The 21,833-nt window shown below is 39.9% G+C and overlaps 2 protein-coding genes across 4 annotated transcripts in view; one reads left to right on the forward strand and one right to left on the reverse strand.

The window, feature by feature from the left end:
• Positions 1-534: 534 nt before the first annotated feature.
• LOC106530483 (growth arrest-specific protein 1) lies at positions 535-2,943 on the forward strand. The gene has a single exon (XM_014026114.1). The coding sequence runs from the start codon at positions 990-992 to the stop codon at positions 1,737-1,739; it is 750 nt and encodes a 249-aa protein (XP_013881568.1). The 5' UTR covers positions 535-989; the 3' UTR covers positions 1,740-2,943.
• A 2,763-nt stretch (positions 2,944-5,706) lies between these two features.
• The window catches only part of ulk3 (unc-51 like kinase 3), an 18,025-nt gene continuing 1,898 nt past the window's right edge, over positions 5,707-21,833 (reverse strand). For all 3 annotated transcript variants that reach the window (XM_014026102.1, XM_014026104.1, XM_014026103.1), the window contains exons 4-17: positions 20,983-21,103; positions 20,520-20,615; positions 20,127-20,270; positions 18,166-18,248; positions 17,108-17,263; positions 16,903-17,008; positions 16,735-16,775; positions 16,447-16,549; positions 15,447-15,511; positions 15,161-15,239; positions 13,861-13,901; positions 10,010-10,057; positions 9,790-9,853; positions 5,707-7,652 (exon numbers count right to left, since the gene is read on the reverse strand). In XM_014026102.1, the coding sequence (XP_013881556.1) occupies positions 7,636-7,652; positions 9,790-9,853; positions 10,010-10,057; positions 13,861-13,901; positions 15,161-15,239; positions 15,447-15,511; positions 16,447-16,549; positions 16,735-16,775; positions 16,903-17,008; positions 17,108-17,263; positions 18,166-18,248; positions 20,127-20,270; positions 20,520-20,615; positions 20,983-21,103 (1,164 nt within the window). In that variant the 3' untranslated portion in view covers positions 5,707-7,635. The remainder of the gene's footprint in view (positions 7,653-9,789; positions 9,854-10,009; positions 10,058-13,860; positions 13,902-15,160; positions 15,240-15,446; positions 15,512-16,446; positions 16,550-16,734; positions 16,776-16,902; positions 17,009-17,107; positions 17,264-18,165; positions 18,249-20,126; positions 20,271-20,519; positions 20,616-20,982; positions 21,104-21,833) is intronic.

Consider the following 21,833-nt stretch of genomic DNA (forward strand, 5'->3'; position numbering starts at 1 on the left):
GTGTGTGTGTGTGTGTGTGTGTGTGTGTGTGTGTGTGTGTGTGTGTGTGTGTGTGTGCAATTAGTGTTTCAGAGAAAGCCATCAACTATAGGTTCTTCCCTGCTGGAGCACGTTTGTGCTGAAAGTGGCAAACTTAGTGCAGATGTTCTTGTAAAGAAATGCTTTCTCTCCAAGCAGCAACAACTTCACTCTCTCTTTTATTATTWTTTTTTAAAGCTTAACTCGTGTTTTGCCAAAAGAAGCCAGAGGATGGGTGGCGTGGTGGTGATGGATAGGGAGTGGGGGCTGAGACCACACAGGGAAAAAACGATAAACACTTCTCATCCAAGTTTTTTCCCTTCGTCATCTTCAGGATCTGAGCGGCTGTTTCTGCTGCTGCTGCAGGTCTGGAAGTTGGATTGTAAATGAGAGAAAAGAGGGGGAGGGGGATGAGGAGGAGGAGGAGGAGAGATGGGGGCACATTTTCCCCCTTTTCTTTTCCCTTTTCGACAGAGAGGGAGGGGTGTTGTTGGTGGGGGGAAATGCTCGGCGGACCGTGAAGCGTAACCAGAAGCAGGGAGGACAAAGACGCACATAGCAGGGACAGACTGCAGCAGAGACTCAACTTCTACTAACTTTTTCGGGGTGGAAAAAAAGAGAGAAAACTTTGGATGGATGTTTTTTTTTTTAAAGTAGCAGCCGCTCTGTGAAGAGTTGAAACCAGAACGATGCGTTTAAGTGTGGGCTCTGGTTAACCTCGGACAGTCTGTGCGCAAACAGGACGGAGAGTTTGAGTTGGACACGCTTCCAGAGATGACTCTCTCGGTGGGTTTTCCTGAGTCAGATTCTGATTTCCGTTCGAGGGGAACTTTGTGAAACTGCCGGAGGATCTCGTGTGAGAGCTCCAGTCGGAAGGTGTTTTACGCATTTGGATTCGTCCCCTTCCTTAAATGTTCTCATCACCGACTTAAAACCGAAACTTTTTTTTTTTTTTTGAACCAAGAAGAAGCATGAGATGTCGGTGCGGCGGCGCGCTGGCACTCCTCCTCCCCTGGCTGCTGCTGAGAAGCCTGGACGCCCAGCTCATCTGCTGGCAGGCGCTCTTTCGGTGCCACGGCGAGCCCGAGTGCGAGCTCGCCTACAGCCAGTACCTGACGGCGTGCGAGGGCAACCTCCGCGGGACCAGGAGGCAGTGCCCGAGCCACTGCATCAACGCGCTCATCCGCCTGAACGGCACGCGCAGCGGGCCCGACCTGGAGACGTGCGACTGCGCCAAGGACGCGGACTGCCACAGCGCCAAGCGCGCCATCGAGCCGTGCCTGCCCCGCAGACACCCGAGCGACGCCGGCGGCATCGGCTGCATGGAGGCCCGCCAGCGCTGCGAGGAGGACAGCGGGTGCCACGCCTCCCTCGCGGCCTACTTGTCACACTGCGGGCAGCTGTTCAACGGCAGGAAGTGCTCGGCCAAATGTAAAGCCACCATCCAGCAGATGCTGTTCATCCCCAACGGCATGCTGCTGAACCGCTGCGTCTGCGACGGGGAGGAGAGGCCCTTCTGTGAAGTGGTCAAGGAGAACATGAGCAGACTCTGCTCCATAGGGGACCACAGCGTCTCGGACCAGCCTGAGGTCGATGACCATTATGAGGATGAGGACTATGATCCCAGAAGTGGCAGGGAGGAGGGTTACCCCGATAGTTCCTCTGATCCCCACAGGTTATCCAGCTGCCTGGTGCTCCTGTTCCTCAGAACATTATTCTGACATCATGGGGACCTTTGACCTTTGGTGGAGCTTTCTCTCTCTCTCCATTCTTTGACAGTGCAGCCATAAGTTGTTTAGTGCTAGAATCTGGACTCAAACTTTTCTCATTGCTGGGCCAGGGCATTCTCAGTTGGAGGTGGTTTGTGCTGACAGACTCTCCACACACATGCTCAGTCTTTTCTCCAGGAATCCACAGAGGCAAGCTTTTTTCCCCCCACAGAGAAACCCTCCTGTTGTCAAAAGACAAACATAAAATCTTCTCAGATGACAGGAAGTGACCTGAACTAGACTCTGTGCACATTCTGTGTGTCTGCTCCTGTTTATTTGGTTTGGTGTCAGTGCTACTTAAAAAGTGTGGCCTTTTATTAAGACTTTGGGCAAACATTGGACTCATCCAGCCACTGTTTGCTCTGCTCTCCATTTCAGAGGCCTCGGCATTGTTGCCCTAACCACACTTCAAATATTTGTGGGAAAACAGTGCCGAGGACAGGCGAGGGTGTGGGATGGAGTACTTAAAATGAACTGAAGCGCCTCTTTCTAGCACTCTGTTCAGGTCCCCTCCCCCCACCGGGGACTGTTTTATTGAACTTTTCCTGAGACCACCTCCCCAATCCCAGCCCCTCTCTTCCTCCTCTGTACAGCCTGCTCCCCATTCGCCTTTACAAGACCCCTGGCTTTATGATTGCTTTCACACTTGCCACAACACTTCAGCTGCTGGTATGGACGCATCAACATTTCATACCAGCGGTCTGATTTCTTGTGTCAAAACCCATTTTGTGAAGAAGAAAAGGAGCTCGTTTGCCTTAGAACGTGTGCCTTGAAGTCTTTTATTGTGTGTTTTCATGTGAAGGTGCTAATGTTCCTCGTTTGAATGTCTGCGTCAAGTTTACTGTTTCAAACCAGCGTCCCTCCATTAGCTGTTCAGCAAAAAAAGAAAAAAAAGTATTTACCACTTGAAATGAAGTCTTGAATAAATCTGTTTAATGTTAAGTTATGAAGCTATAGGATATGAAGAATGTGTGTGTGTTTTACAATCATATGCAGTGAAATAAATAAGTGTTATCATGTAGATCAGATTCGGTTCACAAAACCCAGCCATGATTTTCCTGTTTTGGTGTTTTTGTAGAAAAATAGCAGCAGCTACATTCCAGAGAGTCTTCAACGTGGAACTATGAAGTTTTACAATAAAATACTTATAAAATAACTGTTGTGATGTGATTTATTGATGGTTTACCAGGAAAAGATAATGATCATGTGACCTCTACTCGAAAATGTTCTTTTACTGTTTATTAGTCAACGAAACCTGCTTTGTATCCAGATTAGCTTTGACAATTTTTGCCTCTTTTTCAAATATTGCAGTCTGTTCGCTTTCTTTCTGTTATACTTTACTCAACCCAAACCAGTTGACTTTTAAGTACTTTTCTTATCAGTGAAATTCATTTTCTGTTAAAGTATTTTTACCTCTACTTATTTTTTCCAAGTACAGTTACATCACTGCATGTGAGTATGAATGTTTGGGTTACTGTTGGTCTTTGTCTCATACGATGGACCAGTGACTTGTCCACAGCATACAGAAAAAAGTATATTCCTATTCTTGTTAAATGTCATTCTCAAGTTAGCCCAGGATTTCTTTCCACCATAAGCGCTGCGTGTGGGACCGCTTTCTCTGTCTAATACTTAAGGGATTAGTGCAGTGTAATTGAAACCTGGTGAGGAATTTTAAGTGTCTACTCRTTGCTCAACCTATGTCCCTTGGAAACAAACGATGCTATCAAGACTGTAAAAAAGAAAGGGAGGAAGGGAGAGAGAGAGAGAAATAAGTCTAAAAGTGATTTAAAGCACTTCTCTTTTTTGCCCATTTGCTTCATTTTACAGACTTTCAAAAGGCTTGAATTGTTACAACCTGCTTCAAAAGCAAGCAACCATTTGGGCCCCGTTTCCACACTTAACTGCGGTATTTGTAAGTCATTAACAAATTGTAAAAAAGTAATTTGGCATCGCTGGTCTGTGTGAGTTGCACACCTTGTTTTGTAGTTGCCCAAATGGTACAAAAAAAATGCCAAGAGTGGAAAAATCATGCTGGCTGGAATAAAAACAGATCTTTATGAGTTACCAGGCAGCAGATTTCTTTACATTTAGGTACCAAACTAATTTTTGCAAACATACTTTCTTTGTCAGTAACTAAAGTGCTCCAGAACGTCTGTCTCTCGTCATAAAAAACGAGATTGAGAAAAGAAGGGGGCTCGCAGCTAAAGTACAGCGTTTCTCTTTTGAGCTTCATGCCTTTAGGTCCAGTCCATCTTAATCACTGCCATACATCTCCAAAACAACCAGCCTGCCCCCCCTCCTCCAGTGCTCCTTGTCCCCCGCCCCTCCACCCACTTCTGGGAGCAGAATCAAAACAAACACGAGTAGAGAAGCCTTGGGGAGTTGAGTGTTTTTGAGTGGGGTTGGGGGTTACAGAGGCAGCAGCGTGCTGGAGCCCATTTTCTAAATTATCTTTACTCAACATTTCTTTGAAACAACCCTCTGCACCCCTGGCCTCAGAGTGGGAGTGACCCTGGGGGATTTTAAGGCTCTTGTCTCATATAGGTACACAATGTTCCATTTATGATAACCATTAGACCCCGAGCAAATGGCTAGCTTGCTCCGTGTGCATGAGGGGATCYTGGAGCCAAGGGCATCCAGCTCCTTTGGATCCAAAACACAGAGACCCCCTCTTTAGAGACACTGATACCAATAACCGTCCAAGCAAAGGGGGAGGGAGACTCTGGAACATTTTTGGACATGCAGCAAAACGGACAGCACTCTAAAAGCCATAAGTCACAATACCATAGGCTGTATCCTGATGCATCTCAGTAATCCAGGTAGAAAAAAATCAAAAAGAAAAAACAGGTCCTCTGGATGGGTTCTTCTTTAGTGAAATGTTTCGTCTCTCGTTGGAGACTTCTTCAGTCTGATGAGTTTCAGGTGAACTCAGCCTTATAAGCACTGCCTCCACATGGACAAACAGGTTAGTCACATGCAAAAGAGGGCCATCGCTTAACAATAGGCTTGATTAGGTATTTTTAGTCACATAAGCGATGGCCCTCTTTTGCATGTGACTAACCTGTTTGTCCATGTGGAGGCAGTGCTTATAAGGCTGAGTTCACCTGAAACTCATCAGACTGAAGAAGTCTCTTGGATGAGAGACGAAATGTTTCACTAAAGAAGAACCCATCCAGAGGATCTACTGATTTTTTTCTTTTTCACCATACTGTAGGTTGTGGTTCAGAGAGAAAAAAATTGGTCGAAATTTTGGGAAAATGGAGCAGTGGGTTTCAGTTTTCCATCTCAGAACCTCCATCTCTGGGCTGCAGTAACTGGAAGGGTGTTCAAAAACACTTTTTAGGAGCGATATAAATTGGCTGCACTCCCAGAAACAAGCAACAAAGAAATCACAAGGGTCACAAACGCAGCCAAAGTTTTCCTGGCAGTAACGCGTTTGTGTCATGATTAAAGCAAAGAAGCCGAGCCAAAAATCTATGAGGTACCAGCAGCCAATTAGAGTCACTTCTCCAGCACATGTGACCCAATGATTATCTGTTGTGAAGTTTTGAGATTCAAGGCTGAGCTGCTTTCTGTTTTATTAAGTGAAAATGAGTCTTGGGCACTTGGCATGACAGATCAAGTGCTCAATTTCTTGCTAGTTTTACTTTTTGAGCCAAATTTTTCAAAGTGGTAATCTGAATTGGAGGATATGTAATAAATAAAAAAGAAAGAAAGAGCAATGTTAATCTAAATTTTAAGAGCCAAAATTTCTCTGGTTTTCGACTRATGGAACAAACCCAAGACTTCCCACCATACTGACTGGCTGATTTTAAAGCTTTCATAAAAATATGTGCATAAAACATTTTAAAAAATGGTATGGAAGTTTTGTAAGACCTCTCACATGTTTGAACCAGAAACTAAATGAGCAAAGAACAAATGAGATATTTAAGTCAATGTTTAATACATTTACAGAAAACTCTCCGAAACTGGCAAAGGTTCTGAAAACCTCCAATCATTGCTGTATTATATGAAAGAGAAACAAAGTCAGTTGAAAAAATAAACACAAATCACACGAACATTTCAYAAATGTGGACCTAATCAAATTTGATCAATTCTGTGCTGCTGTATTCTAAATATGCACGTCTCAATCAAACACCATCAAATATTCCTTCAATGCAACAGTAGCTGATGTCAAATTGGGCCATGCAGCCCCGCCCAAATAGAACCACAGGCCGCTGGGTTCCTGAAATCAGGGGAATTGGGCTATAAGAGCAAACGTGCAGAACCCAGGATTGAACCCGGGCTGGACTGGGGCGGGCCTTACAGTACAAAAAAATAAAATACACAGAAACTACAGACTGCTTCGAGATGACGTCGCAGTTTGTGCAAAGCCATTAAACCACAATATCCTCTTGGCTTCTCAAAAAAAGCTGACAGAGTTAAGAAATTATACTTCAGAATCTTTGCAGTCATGACTGACAAAATAACAGACTAACAAAGAAGATTAAACTTGCAATTCCTTACTACTGGTTTCCTGAACCCAAGCAGATGTAAGAGTTTTTTTTGTTTGTTTGCCTTGAGAAATTCACTCAGGTTAAAAACCAGACAACTCACTACATCAGAGTAGGAAATCAATAGTTATTTTTGGATTATTGGCACAATTTCTAAAATGGTCAAAGTTGTACAATAACTAGTGTGAAAAAACTAACCTGCTAAATAAAATATTTGTTCCTCTATAAGTTGTTAATGGAACCACGCCCACCACTGCAAACGTCAAGTGATTGCTTTGTGCTGCTAAAAAAAGGACAGATTTCACATTTTCAAGAGACTTATTTTATTTTACTTTAGTCATTTTTATCTTATTCCTTAATAAATACATTATAAAACATTTTTTTAAATAAAAAAATGAAATGGCAGAAGTGTGAATTTTTTGCTGTAGATTTTTTATCTTACTTCTATCCCACACATTTATCCCAGTTTCCTCAAAACCAGATATGTTTTCACAAATGTCCCTTTTAAAGCACTTTGCTTTGATTTAAAGTCAGTAAAGACACAGCAGTAAGAGTTAACCACTCACTCTTTGGCGTTTTACAGCTGAACCAGAGGTCCAGCTCTCAAGGTGTTTCATGTTTTTATCAAACCAAATTTCACTGAAACAGAACTAAATGTAAAGAAACTGCAGGATCAGTGTAAACAAGGCAGAACCTGCAGCTCCAGTGGAGACTCCATCAGCAGAAAGAGTATGATAGAACAGTGGGTTGAAGAACTACATACATGTTTACAGTCAATACATTATTTATTATTACAGATCTTATCCAGTTTTATCTTTCCCAGCATCAATGCTCACATTTTATTGCAWTAGATTTTTGTTTTACATTTTGTACGTGTGAAGAACTTTTGAATAATCAGTCTCAGTTTAACTGATTTACCATGACAGTGTGGTTTTGTCATTCAAACTGTCTCATTAACATATCAATGGTGCGTCTGGAGGAGGGGATCCAGGCTACAACAACGCAGTGGAAAAGAGCAGACAACAGTCACATTCAGCAGTGTGCAAATCCAACACTCCAGAGCTACTTTCAGCATTTTTACAAAGCTGACTCTTACCTGAAAAACATAACAACAAAGCTGAGGTCCTTTACCTGCCAATTCATCTGGTGGGAGAAATTTTTTTTTCCCAGCAACAGCCAAAAAAGTGGCCACGTGTGGCTGGCGAGTGTCACATCCCACCCAGATAGTGTACTCRGTTGGTTAGGATGTGGTGGGATTTAGCTCCCGCAGAGGCCTGGTGTGGTGAGGGGTCTGAACCTGAACACTGAYGGACGGTCCACGGGGGCATTCCAGAGTTTTACAGCTGCCACCCTGCTCACTGCAAACAGCAAGCTAAACACACACAGAGAGGACCGAAGTTAGTTTAAAACAAAATAACACACTCCAAATATGGGCTCAGAGCAGATTTCCAACTCAAGAATAGATAATATTTTCCTCTATGTTTAACCAATCATGTTGAAGTCATTACATTAGGTTGTAAAATTAAATATTCTCCAAATAATTCCTGTGTTTTGGGCAAAAAAAACATCCAGATAAGATTACAAATCTAAATACGTTTTCTTAGAGTTGGACAGTGCTCTAAACGTACAAATTCTAGATATCATTACATTTTACACACAGGGCAGGCATGTTGCTTTTGTCATAAGTTGAAAAATTCATTTAGTTCTTCTTTAGTCTTCTTTTTAATACTTTATTCTTAAACTAAAAACTTTAGATGTTTTTTTTAATAAATTATTGAATAAAATTATTGGAAGTGGATCCTGACAGAATTAATCTTTAACAAAATATTATTTTAGTTGACGGTTAACCGTGATATTTCTGTGTGTGTCTGATAGCATTTTATGTCATAAACCACAAGATGGATTTTTTACATTTTTATTTAACTCGAAGTATCATTGGTCATACATAAAACCACAACACTTCAGGTGAGAGATGCTCAGCTGCAGACTGAGCTCCAGGGAGGTGCTTTGGTTAAATAGGCGGTGCTTTGTACCAGYAAGAGTTTAGAAAGCTCCATGTGATATAAAGCTGAAAAAAGTGGATTTTGCATAATAACTCCCCTTTAAATTGTCGAAATGTAATAATTTGTACACTACACTATCGTAATAATTTTATAATTATATATACAGTATATTGTAATTTTTTAAATATTCTCTTTTTAAATAATACATTTCATTTCTCACTTTATCCTTGCTTTTCAAAGATTTTTCATAGTCATACTTTTTTATGTCATTAACTTAATAATAGTAAAATTACACTGAAACAAACAAAAAAAAAACACAATGAATGCTCACAATAATGTAAATGTTCAAGATAGAAAAGTAAACCCACATTTTTCATTTGTTGCTGCGTAAATTGAACATCTGAGCTGGTTTTTTTGCATTTCCAGTATTACCCATCATTCAAAGTGAGCAGTTAGTCATGCCTGCACCTGGAATTCTGCGTCTACCCCTCACCCTTCAGGTCTTTGCATGTGAAATCAATTTAGAGGTCTATAAGGGTTTGGTGCTTTGAGGCCCGGGGTCTTGTAAATGAAACACAAAAACATCACCTGCATCTTAGGCCTGAAATGCAAACTCTCTTACGGTTACAGTGTGACGATTCCCCGCGTTTCGTTGCTTACTTTTGCGCAGTCTCAGGTCACCAGACAGACCTGGGCGTCGCTGCGACCCACTCAGAAACAGCTGCTGTTGGACCAGTGCCAGCTGGAGTGGCTGACTGCAGCGTGGTTTTATTAAAACAACTGCAGCAGGATAAAAAAGCCACATTCTTCATGAAAGTTGAGCAGCCTCTGGAGTTGTCGGTTCCCTACTACCCGGCCTTTTTTCGCCCCCCCCCTTAAATTCATAATTCCCTAGGAATTTTTTTTTTTTTTTTTTTTTTGCTGAGAACAGGATATTGTCTGGGTTTTAGGTATCCACTAACCATCTTGGAGTTAAGCCCAGAAAATACTCTGAATTAGGACTTTGTGTACAGATGTTATTAGTGGCCAAATTCATGCATTTTGAAACCCAACTTAATGTTAATGATACATTTCTGTTTATTCTGCACAGGCCTGATATGTACAGAACATGTAGTCTTTGAGTTTAAGAACGAAGCGCATATGTCAGCTGTTGGTTTTTTTGGTGTTTGTGTGTTAAGGGGGTCACTCTTTCCTTGCACTATGTCCAACTTTCATAAGGTAGGCTTTTATGTGAGGGCATAGCTGCACAGAATCAAAATCCAACAGCCTCGAAGCTCTGCAGGGTGGCCAACACAGCAAGAGGATGGCTCAGACTTTTACCAGTGGAAAAACCTTCAATGAAAGGACATTTCATCGCAACCTTTGGCCATCTGATACTCCCTTAACCACAGACCACATTCCTCCACGAACCCTCTATGTTGTTACTTTTTAAATGACTGAAAGGGTTTTAATACCACATCATCGTGGCCAGAGAAATGGTTTGCTCAACGCAGCAGGAAAACTCACAGCTTCTGACAGAATCTGTTAGAGATTCTCGATCCAGAGACGCGTCCCTCTGAGTCTCCTGCATCTGAAACATAAATGCAAATRAATTACTCAAAAATATGCCCAATAATTCATTACTGTCCAAAAATAAAGAGGGGGGACAATCAGCACATAATTTCAATTTAGGATATTTTTCCGCATCTTTGTCATCAATCTTTCCAAACAGAATGATGTTTCTTACCTTAATATGCTTCTTGAGGTATTCAGCTCTGGTCATGAGGCTTTTTATCTATTCAGAGACATAAATGAAGACAATCAATGCAAAAGGTTTTACTAGGCTTCCTAGTTTKAATTTTTCCAGGAATGCTCTAGATGTCTAGTTTTATTGTTTAGTTTTTAGTTTCAGTTGTTTTAGTTTTGTTTGTTTTTAAAGGCTTAACCAGTGTGTTAGCCTTTTGTTAGGCATGGCCCTGTGTGTACAAGACACCAGCTGCACTGATTGAATCTTGAATCTGCAACATTGTTTCTAAGTGCCGGGCCTGATTTAAACAAAACATTACATAGATAGATAGGTGATGGATGCTTCCTGTTGGAAACTGGTAAAAAGTTGGCATAATCTGTGTAACCATCATTGTACAGTAAAATATTTGTGCAGCCATCGTTGCACTACCTCTGTCTTAACTTGCACTCATCGGTTACTGTTTGTTTTTTTATTTGTTATTATGACTGTTCATTTTAATGCTTATAATCTGAACTTGTCTGCTGCTATAATACCAAACAATTTTCCTCAGGGAATCAATAAAGTATATTTCTATTTTTCAACCCTTCTAAACTTGTTTTGTAAGGATATTTGTGAATGTTAAGGGCCACCAGTAGATGGTTCAGTGGCACTTTTTGTCTCTATCATTCATGACACAAATGGTCAAATATACAAAAAAATGCATGACAAAGAAAAATAAAACATTAAAATTTGATCAAAGTTTTTCTCTCTGCACTTGCGCTTTTGTTCTAATATTTAAAACAGTTCATATGGTAAATGTTTGAGTGGTACCTGCTGTAATCAGAAACATTAGGAACTCTCACTGTGATGTAATCATTAATGTTGTTTAATACCTGCCCTCACCACCATCGTTACACAGTGAAGTCTGTGTCTATCTGCAGCGACATCTGAAGACTGTAATAACAGCAGACCAACACTGATTACTTCCATAATGTCCCTTTAAACATACAGGCAGTAGTTGTACATAATCATTTTGACCACAGGTTGTTAGAATCTGGCTTTGACCCAAATCATCCGAAGCCACACAACTTGAATCACTACCCCTCGAGTCACTAAGGACAACGAACGTTGATGAGGTCTACATGGGTGAGTAAACAAGATCAAAACAGTTCCAGTTCTCATGATATCAGACCGGGACATTTACTACACTGTATAACATACATTAGTTTAAAAAAAAGGCTGCAAGAAACCAACACAAAGACGCAGACGTGAAAGTGTGCTTTATAGTGGATACGATGGCACACTGAGGCCAGCCATGTGTTAGCTGTTTTGGGTTCTCACATACACACATGCTTTCAATTTTACCCCCGCAACCCCGCCTCCCCACGCTGCATTAGATTATTACAACCGCATCTGAATTTACTTAAGGCAAGCACCCATAAAACTTCAAACAGGGAGGTCTATGAGGCCCACTTAGTGCCCAACCCCCTACTTGGGGTTTGTTGGTGAAACAGTGTTGTCTTTTGTTGGTAAAGTTGCAAGATAAACAACAGACATAAAAAACACTTATTATCACTTAAGAAACATGGGCAAGTATTTAAAACGTATTAAGTTAATGTAAAATATTACTACTTATCAGTATCTATTGTAGGGTAAATACTGGGGCTATGACTTATCACATACTTAGGAAAAATTGTTAGAACCTGTCAAGTTTTTTTTCCATTTTAATTTTGAGATTTATACTAAATGGATTCATTTTTCCCTCCTTCTTTATTCATCTACCAAGAATTGTCAACAGTAAAAATCAAATGAGATTTTGGAAAGTTACTCTTTTTTAGCAGAAATGTTCCAGCTCAACCACGTATACTCCTACAACAGCCTGGCTGGTGGAATGCTGAGCCAGTGGATGGCCTTTTTACATATCTGTATAGTAATTCTCACTGGGAGCAGCTCTTGGCTTGTTGATTACATGTCTGACAAAAGTCCTTCATTCCTGGTTACTAATTTTGACTGGGCAGCCAAATATAGGAAGTACGTCGGTGGTTTATTCCTCCACTGTAGACTGACAGATAGTGATGTGTCTCAGAGCAATTTAAATGCTTCTGAGAAAAAAAAAATCCCAGTGTCCTACCCCGAATCTTTCCTTTTACTCAGTCCTTTCTCACAGTACTACAAACAGTCCTTTTGCTATAATGTCTTGGTTTCTTACTCACACTATGTTTTAGATTACAGGAACCTTTATATTATTCCTAAACCACATTTAACCAATTTGTTGAGTTTGAATCATAAGACTACTAGCAGCTCAAGGAACTATTTTAAAAACATTGATTTACTTTCAACCATGCTAGCTATCCACTTCAGGGGTGTCTAATCCTGGTTCTCAGGAGCTGGTTTCCTGCATGTTTTACTTGTTTCCCTGCTCCAACACACCTGATTCAGTGATCAAATTACCTCTTCATGTTCTACATAAGCCTTCATTCCTTCATTCAAACCAGGTGTAATGGAGCAGACAAACCTCTAAAGCATGCAGGATGGTGGCCCTTGAGGACCAGGATTGGACACCACTTCTCTATTCAGACGAATGCACCCTCCTAAATATAAACTTAGCACAAAAAGTAAGGTAATTTGTGTTTGATAGATTATTTCTTTGTTGTAACAAGGATTCTTGGCTATAAATCTTATAGTAGGCACCTGATTTTTAGCACCTGGGGGTACCAGAAGCTCAAAACAAGTATGAACAGCAACAGCAAAATAAGCTGTTTGGCAATGGAAGAGAAGATTTGGCAATTTTTTTTCTTGTGAGCAGCTCTACTGCTCATATCCCACAAGTGCATACAAATTAACAGGTTTTTCAACGGCATACAATTTATTGATGAGATGCATTGTTACAACAAACTAATAATCTACCAAACACCAAATTCCTTACTTTCTGTGCCAAGTATAACTCCATTAGCCACATTGGATTGTGTAAATTATAGAATCAGGACAATATAAACAGGGTGGATTACTGTGCGTGACACAATCATCACTGTATTAGCACCAAGTATCAATTTAAAAAATCTTCAACAATGCAGCCCAAAAACAAAAACTATACTTTGTTTTAATAATTTTTGAACTACATTTAACATTGTTAGATGTAATTATTGTGAGCAGTTTGACCAATGAGACGACAAGCAATTGATCATTTCAAGTGGACTTTGGGAAAAAATGTTTGTGAAGGAGTCTGAAACCTTTCATGTTTGTATGTTTTACCTCAACAATGTGGCTAAACTCTCTAAGGAGTCATAAAAATTGCAAAAAGCACCAAAAACCTAATATTCTGGACTTCAGGCTATTATTTGTGACTTGAACCCTAATGTTCACACCAACACCATCCTAAAGGTGGCTCGTTTTTAATGAAGTGCTCTATCGAATGGCTGAGGGTTTTACTGGTTGAAAATCGTCTGCAACTGATTTCACTAATAAGACTGCTAGTAAAATTGTAGAAAGTTTAGTTCACAATAAAAATGTTTTAGGCTGTAACACATTTTTTCCACGTTAGGAAAAAGATGCAAGTCTATATAAAAAACTTGGCAGCATATTCTTTTATGCTTAGTATTTAATCTTTATTTTCTATTATTAAACCTTTCAGGCCCATTGATAAATGATACATTTGACTACTTTAGTCTGGACTTTTCACTGGATACAAAGGTATTCCACTTTCAGGTAAATTTTATTGTTATTGATGGTGAATTCAGGTTGTTTTTTTTTTTTTTGGCTTAAATCTAAATCACGCATGTTAATGCTAGAAGTAAAGAATCGTGATGATTATCTGGGAGCTCACTGATCGGGAGATTCTGCAGTGAGCACAAACCTTTCCTCAGCTAACTCACCTCGCTGTGGAGCAACTCTCTCCTGCGTCCCTGGGGCTCGGCTGGCTCGCAGAGGCAGAGAGAACAGGGGAATAAAACACAAAAATAATGAAAATAAAGGAGGAGTCCATATCTAATCACAGTGTTTGTTCAAGAAGAGGGCCCGCTACAAGATTGGATTCCTCTAGCGTGCAGACTGGGGGGCTTGAGAGTGAAAATTGCTCTAATCTAGGTCATTGTTTTTACAGTCAGTCGTGCTGGAGGGCAGAGAGAGATGGAGAGAAGAGGAAGGCTCTGTGGCAGTGAGGCACATTCAGAATCTGTGCAGCACAAAAAGCTCTGGATTAAACAAAGAACCAATGTTTTCTCCCAACAATCAGGGTGGTGGTATTTGGTGTGCCACACAACACGGCTCCCTGTGAAGAAAATGAGGCTGGATGGGACGGTTTTAGCGTTTAGCTAAACCAGAACATCATTACTGATCCAAAAACAAAACAGATGAGCTCCTTAGCGCATTCAATTAAAAACTCTGATTTAATGTTACACTTGGGCTTTTGCAAAGAGCACCTACAATCAGTCAAGCCCAGCTCCTCCTATGAGACTAAAGCACTTGTCTCTTAAAGAGATAATAATTTTTATTTGCCTACAGAGTTCTGTAACACACACAGATGAAATATTGTGTCTGAATGGGAAGCAGATGGCAGCGCTCTCGTACCACACACAGGGTGCTGGAACCGGGTCTCATCCCAGCTCAAAGCCACATCTGGATCACTCTATTCCACCTCTTCCATTAGGCTAATCTTCCAGATGAGCTCATGAACCTGGTTAATGGACGCCAGGCCTTAGAGAGTCACTAGGGTCTTTTCTGTTGCCCCTCTGTGTCACACCCGTCCTCACATTCTTCAAGCCTTTACCGTCTCAGTCTAAAGTCATTGTTTGGGAAGCTTTTTGTTTCCAATTAAGTTCTAATAAAATATCTCCATATTTTTGTTATTTTCCCCCCTCTCTTTCAAAGGTTTTCACTTTGAACAATTGATTTTGTTTGTCTGTTCTTACAAGTGTGGCTTTAATCTGAAGCCTAAAAGTTGAGCTTTATCCAGCTCATTAAACTCGACCTCTAGGTCTAAATAGAAAACAGGCTGAATGGAAAATGGTTTCTATTTCTTCTTGATTTACCAAACCGTCATGGTGGCCTTCAACAGTTCCTTTGCTAAAGCACAGCTAAGAAGACCGCCTTGAATAGTAGAAGGGTAACAAACWTTACAAAAATACTTAATAATCATCAAATCTTGAATGTAATAAAAACAAGGAGTTGATMTACCTGCTAGAGCCAACAGGAGCTCTCCTAAAGACTGTTGGTACACGTCCAGAGCTTCTTGCTCATCTGAGCCGCTCTCCTCCTACCACAGAGGGTTAAAAGTACACAAACCTAATCAGGCTACTATTATCTTTATTAAAATGTATCTATTCCTTCATAAAATTCTTTAAAGTTTAGAACTGTAAAAAATCAACAAAAACAAACAGTAAAACAATCAAACAGTTGTAGAACAAAGGGTCTACTTCCTTTTGATGTGTTTTTGTACGCTCCAGTAAAAAAGTTATATAACCTTAGCGATGGCTGTAGAAGCTTTCTCCAAGGCAGCCAGGAGGCGAGGTTGGTCTTGAGACATTTCTGTCAAAAAGGGAAAATAGAAGAGTCTTTCTTGTTTCTGTGTTTTCGCAAAATCCATCAAAAAGCCACAACTTAACAAAGAAAACTAAAAACAATAATCTGTCTTTGTGCCACAAACGGCTCTAATTAGTTGGGGTGTGGATACGTCTGCTATGTTTGCCACYAGATTGTTTCTTGTTCTGTAGGTTTCACAGAAACACCTTCATGTATTCAGCTTGTTCGAAGACATGYGACAAATTTATAACTAATTTGCAATTGGGAGAGTTTGCAGGCCAGATCAAGTTCTTGTGGATCGTGCGGTGCTCCCTGGGCTGTTAGTGGGCTTTGTCATAATAGAGGAAATGTGGAATTCAGAGTCCAGTTTAAAATTCTCACAATCACTTACAGAGCGTAGCACGGCCACCTATACAGCAGCTCTACTTCACCCATATGTACACACATGCTTAGGTCCAGCTACATATTCCACAGTCCCGTCTAAAGACTCATAGGGATGGATCATTTCAGGTTGTAGCTCCTAAACTTTGGATCACTTTACCGCAGTCTCTAAATTTCTAGATTTTAAATAAGCAGCTAAAAACCTCATCATTTTAAGCAGGCTTTTCATGTGGCTGTGTAAATTTTAATGTTCTTATTTGCTTTATTGTTTGTCACTATATTTTTTATGCTCTGTTGTGAAGCACTTGACAGCGAAAAGCACTATATATCAAAGTTACTGACTTAGTAAAGTAAGAAAAATGTGAATTGAACATATCAATACAAAGATATCATACCTCAGGTTCAAACTGTGTCTAATATTGTGTCTGACAACAAGAATTAAGACAAACACAGTTTGGCATGATGTAAATAGGATTATTTGAAGGGACCTCTCTTGTGAAACAGAAAGATTATGTCTACATGTGTTGTCTTCGTTTTCCACCCATGGTTGAGGTCTTTACCTCGGAGAACATCTCTGGCTGTCCGAGCTTCCTCAAAGCTTCGTTTGTTGTCCGAAGCAAGAAGGGCTTTCAGCTCCTCCGCTCTGGACACATACTGTCTGACCTGTGGGAAATAACGCGGACAMGAATTTATTTCATCAACACCTACCTACACTTCTCCAGCTAGGCTGCGTGCTATCCATAAAAGGACAATTACTTCCAAAAGAGAAGCACCAAAGTGCATAGATATAAACAAATGAAACTGAGAAGTAATCTAAATGTAAATAGGAGCCATGTTTTCAGGCCCACCTTCTGTCTGAGGGCATCTTTACGTTGTCGGTCCGTCTCATCTGGGGAGGAAAAGGAAATATTTTGGTTTTACTGTCAGCAAGTTTACTTTTGTTCCTCAGCAAAGTCAGAGGATTGTTCGAAGGCATGAAGGCACAGACAGGATGTGAGGGTAATTGTTGCTCTTACAGTAAATAGCAGGGACAAAGTGCTCAAGGGCACTGCAATAGAAAGACAGAGCAGCAGACCTCTCCCCCTCTTGGTCCTTCTGAACAGCCTGTAAAACCAGCTCTTTCTTTAAAAAAAGAAAAAAAAAAGGCAGCATCAGTGACTGAGAAACTCATCTGCTGCGTGTGCAATGCAGGTATGTCGACAAAACAAGTCATCCTCTTACTGCTTTCACGATACTGTCTGCGCTCGGCATGTGCTCCAGATCCACAAAAGGGTGAGCGAAGAACTCTGTGAAGGTGATCCGGGCATCTGGATTTCTCTCCAGCAGCCTCAGCAGAAGGTCCCTGCAGTCTTTAGATACTCTGGCCCCGGGAGGGAGCTGAGACACAAAACATAACCTTATTATGTTGCATCCAATCCACAGGACGATCCAAGAAAAAAACAAAAGGCAGCACATTGTTTGAGCAAACCCTCCAGTCTCACATCATTACTTTCTGTTAAAAGATGACCTTTAAACTCCCTGTGAATCTGTGGATAATGGACCGTGAGCTAATGCAATCCATTACGTCTAAACCTAATGTTTGACACGGGAATTAAAGGATTCCAAAAGTACTCCATGCTGAAAAGTACACGCAAGCTGAACTTTCCCAGTTAACATGATATTTTGTACGTAGTTGGAAATATTGAAACTACACCTTTTCATTTCYGATCAGTGCAATCTAATGATGCGCCTCAACATTCAATCAGATCTAAAAACAGCTAATATTTCAAAGCGTTGTATCGAGTTTGATTCGTTTAATCTACGAATTTAAAGTTTTAGAAGGAAAAACTACAGAACCAGTTTAACTCCAGAAGAGCAAACACTTTCCCAGACATCGAGTGTGGCAGTYCGCCATCTTGTGGTGGTTCTTTAAATTGAAGTAAAAAAAAAGGTCTTCAGAAAATCTGTCTTGATATCAAAGCTTTGATTTCTCTCCAGGGAGTCCAATTACATTCAGTTTAATTGCTTTTATTGCCAGATGCTCTGAATATTTGTGGACATTTGGAATAAATAAATTCACCTTAATTAAAAAACCCCAACCTGTTTCAATGTAACAGCAGATTATATTGTCAAGTTTTCTGCAAGTTTTCATTTTTTGTTACAGAACAGATGAGTAATTTGCATGTGTGCAGACGCCAGCTGTGTTACCGTGTTAACAGTCCTTTACAGCGTTCAGTGCAGTTTGAAGTTGTTTTTTTTAAGATTAGCTGACTGAAACTTAATTATTGCTCATCTCTTACCTCGATGGGTTGACTACTTCGAATCTTCTCCTCCAGTTCAGCGTAGGACTTTGATGCGAATGGGGCTCGTCCAAACAGCGCCTCTGTGAGCAGAAAATCAAAGCAGAGGAGAGCGTTTTAAATCATTGTATAGTAGTTACAGAATATTATAGTTCAAAACAACTGAGTGATCATATAAAGATGATGTTATTTTCCTTTCGGGTACGCACTTCTGTAGAAGTTGCCACATCAAGCAAACCTACATGAAAGATTTGGTTATTGTTTCACACGGGACAGAAGGACGCCCTTCCTGATGCAGTCTGGTCTCGAACCAGCAGCCTCGGGATTATTAGACCACAGCACTGACAGAGCTACARCACCCCCAGTCATCATATAAAGAAAATATCCAGTATTTCAAATATCAATCTAAAAGTAAACATTATTTGTTTTATGAGGATATAGAATGATGAAGATTCTACATTAGAATGCAGCTGAAGGATATTCTGTTTTGTTTGTACTGATTTTTAAATGCACTTCACACATATTTTTATTGAAATGTTGACTATTTTTGATAATCAAATGTGTAATTACAACCACATACTGTTTTATCATTAGGTTGCAGGGTTTGAGTTCAAGGACGGAGCCCAGAGACAGGGACAGTTCTTCCTTTCGAATGCGGCATCCTTCGCTCCAGGAGGAGTGGTTCAGTCCAGAATGGGGGTGTATAAAACTTTGTTGTTTTGTTTTCGGGACCAAAAACTGTACGACTGCATTCAGGTCTGTTTTTGGTCCAGCTGAAAGTTGTGTTAAACTTTATATTCTGCTGTTAAATGKTCCAAGTCTAAATCTGAAACCGTTTCCTGTGTGTACTTCAGCTGCAGTTTASGTTTTCTCACACAGCTTTCTCTCTGAAAACTTTCTTTCCATGTTTTGCAGCAGGTTTGAGTTTGCATTTTCATACACAGGTTTTTGCTCAACCATTTATAAAAAAAATTGTCCAACACTGAACATGTCTAGGTTGAAGATGGCAGGGCTTTAAGCAAGCAAAATGCCAGTCATTTTCCAATAAATAAACCACACTGTTAGGTTCATATCTTTCACAGTATTCAGTATTATTTAATTCAATAATAAAAAAAATCACAATCTCTTTAAAACATTTCACTACAGGTTTTAGGCTACTTTTAGGCTGTGTATATTACGTTCTGTACTATTTTACTGTAACACATTGWTGCAGTGATTTTCTAAAGCTTCCTGTTACTACTTTACACAATCTTTTCCCYATATTTTAACCAGTAACACTTCCAATTTTCAACCTGACATTGGTTTTTATTTTAACCCGTTTCCAAAAAGTAAAAGAACCTGCCGGTAMTTTCCCTTAAATCACCATAATAAAATCTGTCTCGACAACAATGAACACTATGAATGAAGTCACTGTCAGTGTCGGATCATAAAACCAGAGGAACCAATCAGTCGGATGGAGTTGCTAAAATTAAAGTTGTGAATGTGGAAATAATTCACATCTAACATCAAAATAATATTAAGAGCACTGTTGGGTTTTATTAAGACATGTCATGCAGGTAATCATTAGTTTCTTTGTCCCTCTGTTTGCTTTTGTGACTGACTGTGAAAAGAACTCCAACCATTTAATGTGATGCTTCAGAGTTGCTATAGCTTTATTATTGTACTAATATTTCAATAAAAGAACCTTCGACCAGGCTGACATTACATGATTAATGGTTCAATTCTGTTCTAACCCACTGAACGCGCTCTTTCAAGCCTGCAGGTCCACACGGCTGATTATTCTTTTAATTCTGAAAAGGTGGCCACGTCAGGAGGTTATTAATCACCACTGAAAAGGAGTCTGCACAGCTAAAGACCTGTGTGTTTAGGAACCTTTCCAAAACACACCAACGTGTCAGGACCCACTGGAACTTAATAATAATAATAATAATAATAATTAAATATAAACATGAAGCACTCACCGTACAGAATGACTCCTACTGACCACAGGTCCACCCTGGAGTCATACTGACGTCGACACACCATCTCAGGAGCCATGTAAAGAGGAGAGCCCCGCAGGACGCTCTGCTCATCCCAGGGTGACATGTACTGGGCAAACCCAAAATCTACAGCAAATCATAACAAAAACATTGCAATTTTTTTTTTCAGACTGATTCAGGATGCACACTGCCTGAAAACACCTTCTGATAAGAAACTAACAACACAGACAAGGAAATGTGGTTTGTTTAACAAAAAAAAAGGGGTGAAAAATTACACAAAAACACAACCAGGTGATTTTTCAGATGCACAACACACTGCTAATGGACACTTAATGGACACACTGATTTATTTTCTAGGGGTGGAAATGAGATCACCTGCTAGTTTGAGGACTGAGCCGCTAAGCAGGATGTTCTGGGGCTTCAAATCCAGATGGGAGATATTTCGTCCATTAAGATACTGAAGAGCGCAGGCTGTTGGTGCACACAGATACATGAACTGTTACACACTGAACGGAAGCACATCAGCCTACATCATGCAGCTGAAACAAAGGAGAAAAATCTATTATGTGCTTGTAATTTGTTTCACAAATAATTTTAACTATTTTTATGAACTCCTCTGTGAATCACCACCCAATTGTGGGGACAGAGTTTGTGTGCCTGAATGATCCAAGGAGCTAGCTGCTACCTCCGTGAACCGACTGCAGAGCGAGCGGCACATAATGATAATAATTTACAACAATTTAAATGTACCCATGATAGGAAAGGCAAAAATATCTCATTATTCGGTAGAACTCAGAATAAACTGTATTTGTAAATATTATAGTTGGGAAAGTCTCACCTATCTGCTGCAGGAAGCGCCGCGCCACGCTCTCGGGTAAAATCCTGCGGCTGCGGATGAAGCGGGACAGATCTCCACCAGAACACCATTCCAGGATCAGATAAATGTTTTCAGAATCCCACTGAAAACATTAGGAATTCTGATTTTTTAAATAAGTCAGAGATTGGTTGTTTTGTACTACAATGAATAATCTTTTCATATACATTTTAGATCATAAAAAGGTGACAGATACACTGTCTGTTTCCACAGTTATTAGAGCAACAATATTTCTAACTAAATATTTCTGTGCATGCTCAGAAATACAAACCAAATACTGAAAGCTAATTACTTTATGTTCATGTGGCCGGACTTGGTTCARTGAGTGAAACTGTAAAACGATAGTTTTATAGTTTGTAGAATAATCATTACCCAGGTTTACTGCAATGAAGGAGGGAAACTCCTCAGAACAGCAATCATTAACGGTAAACAKATATTTAGGTCAAACACAAGCAACAAGGGCTTAAAAAACAAAGTAAATATTAATATGAGCAACTATTTCCTCATAAATTACACAAAGAATGTCAAATTGTGAGAATTCAAGGTTTATTATAGACAGTTTATTTATATTTAAATTAGGGCTGTCAAATGATTAATATTTTTAATCTGATTAATCCCAAAGTAGCTGTGAATTAATCACGATTAATCTTAAATTCAATATAAATTTCTATTGCATATTGATAAAATAAATTCCTTGAGTTGTTAACTAGTTATTAATGTTTTTATTTAGAAAACAAAATAGATGCTTAGACATGATTTTTTTAAATATAAAACAGGACCTAAAAAATGCTGCAAACATCTTTGAGTCAGTTAAA

Source organism: Austrofundulus limnaeus, unplaced genomic scaffold (assembly GCF_001266775.1).
Source record: "Austrofundulus limnaeus strain Quisiro unplaced genomic scaffold, Austrofundulus_limnaeus-1.0 Scaffold525, whole genome shotgun sequence".
In the NCBI taxonomy this organism is placed as follows: Eukaryota; Metazoa; Chordata; class Actinopteri; order Cyprinodontiformes; family Rivulidae; genus Austrofundulus; species Austrofundulus limnaeus.

Bases quoted from the DNA above. Each gene is read 5' to 3' on its own strand.
- LOC106530483 (XM_014026114.1), top strand. From the start codon at position 990: ATGAGATGTCGGTGCGGCGGCGCGCTGGCACTCCTCCTCCCCTGGCTG.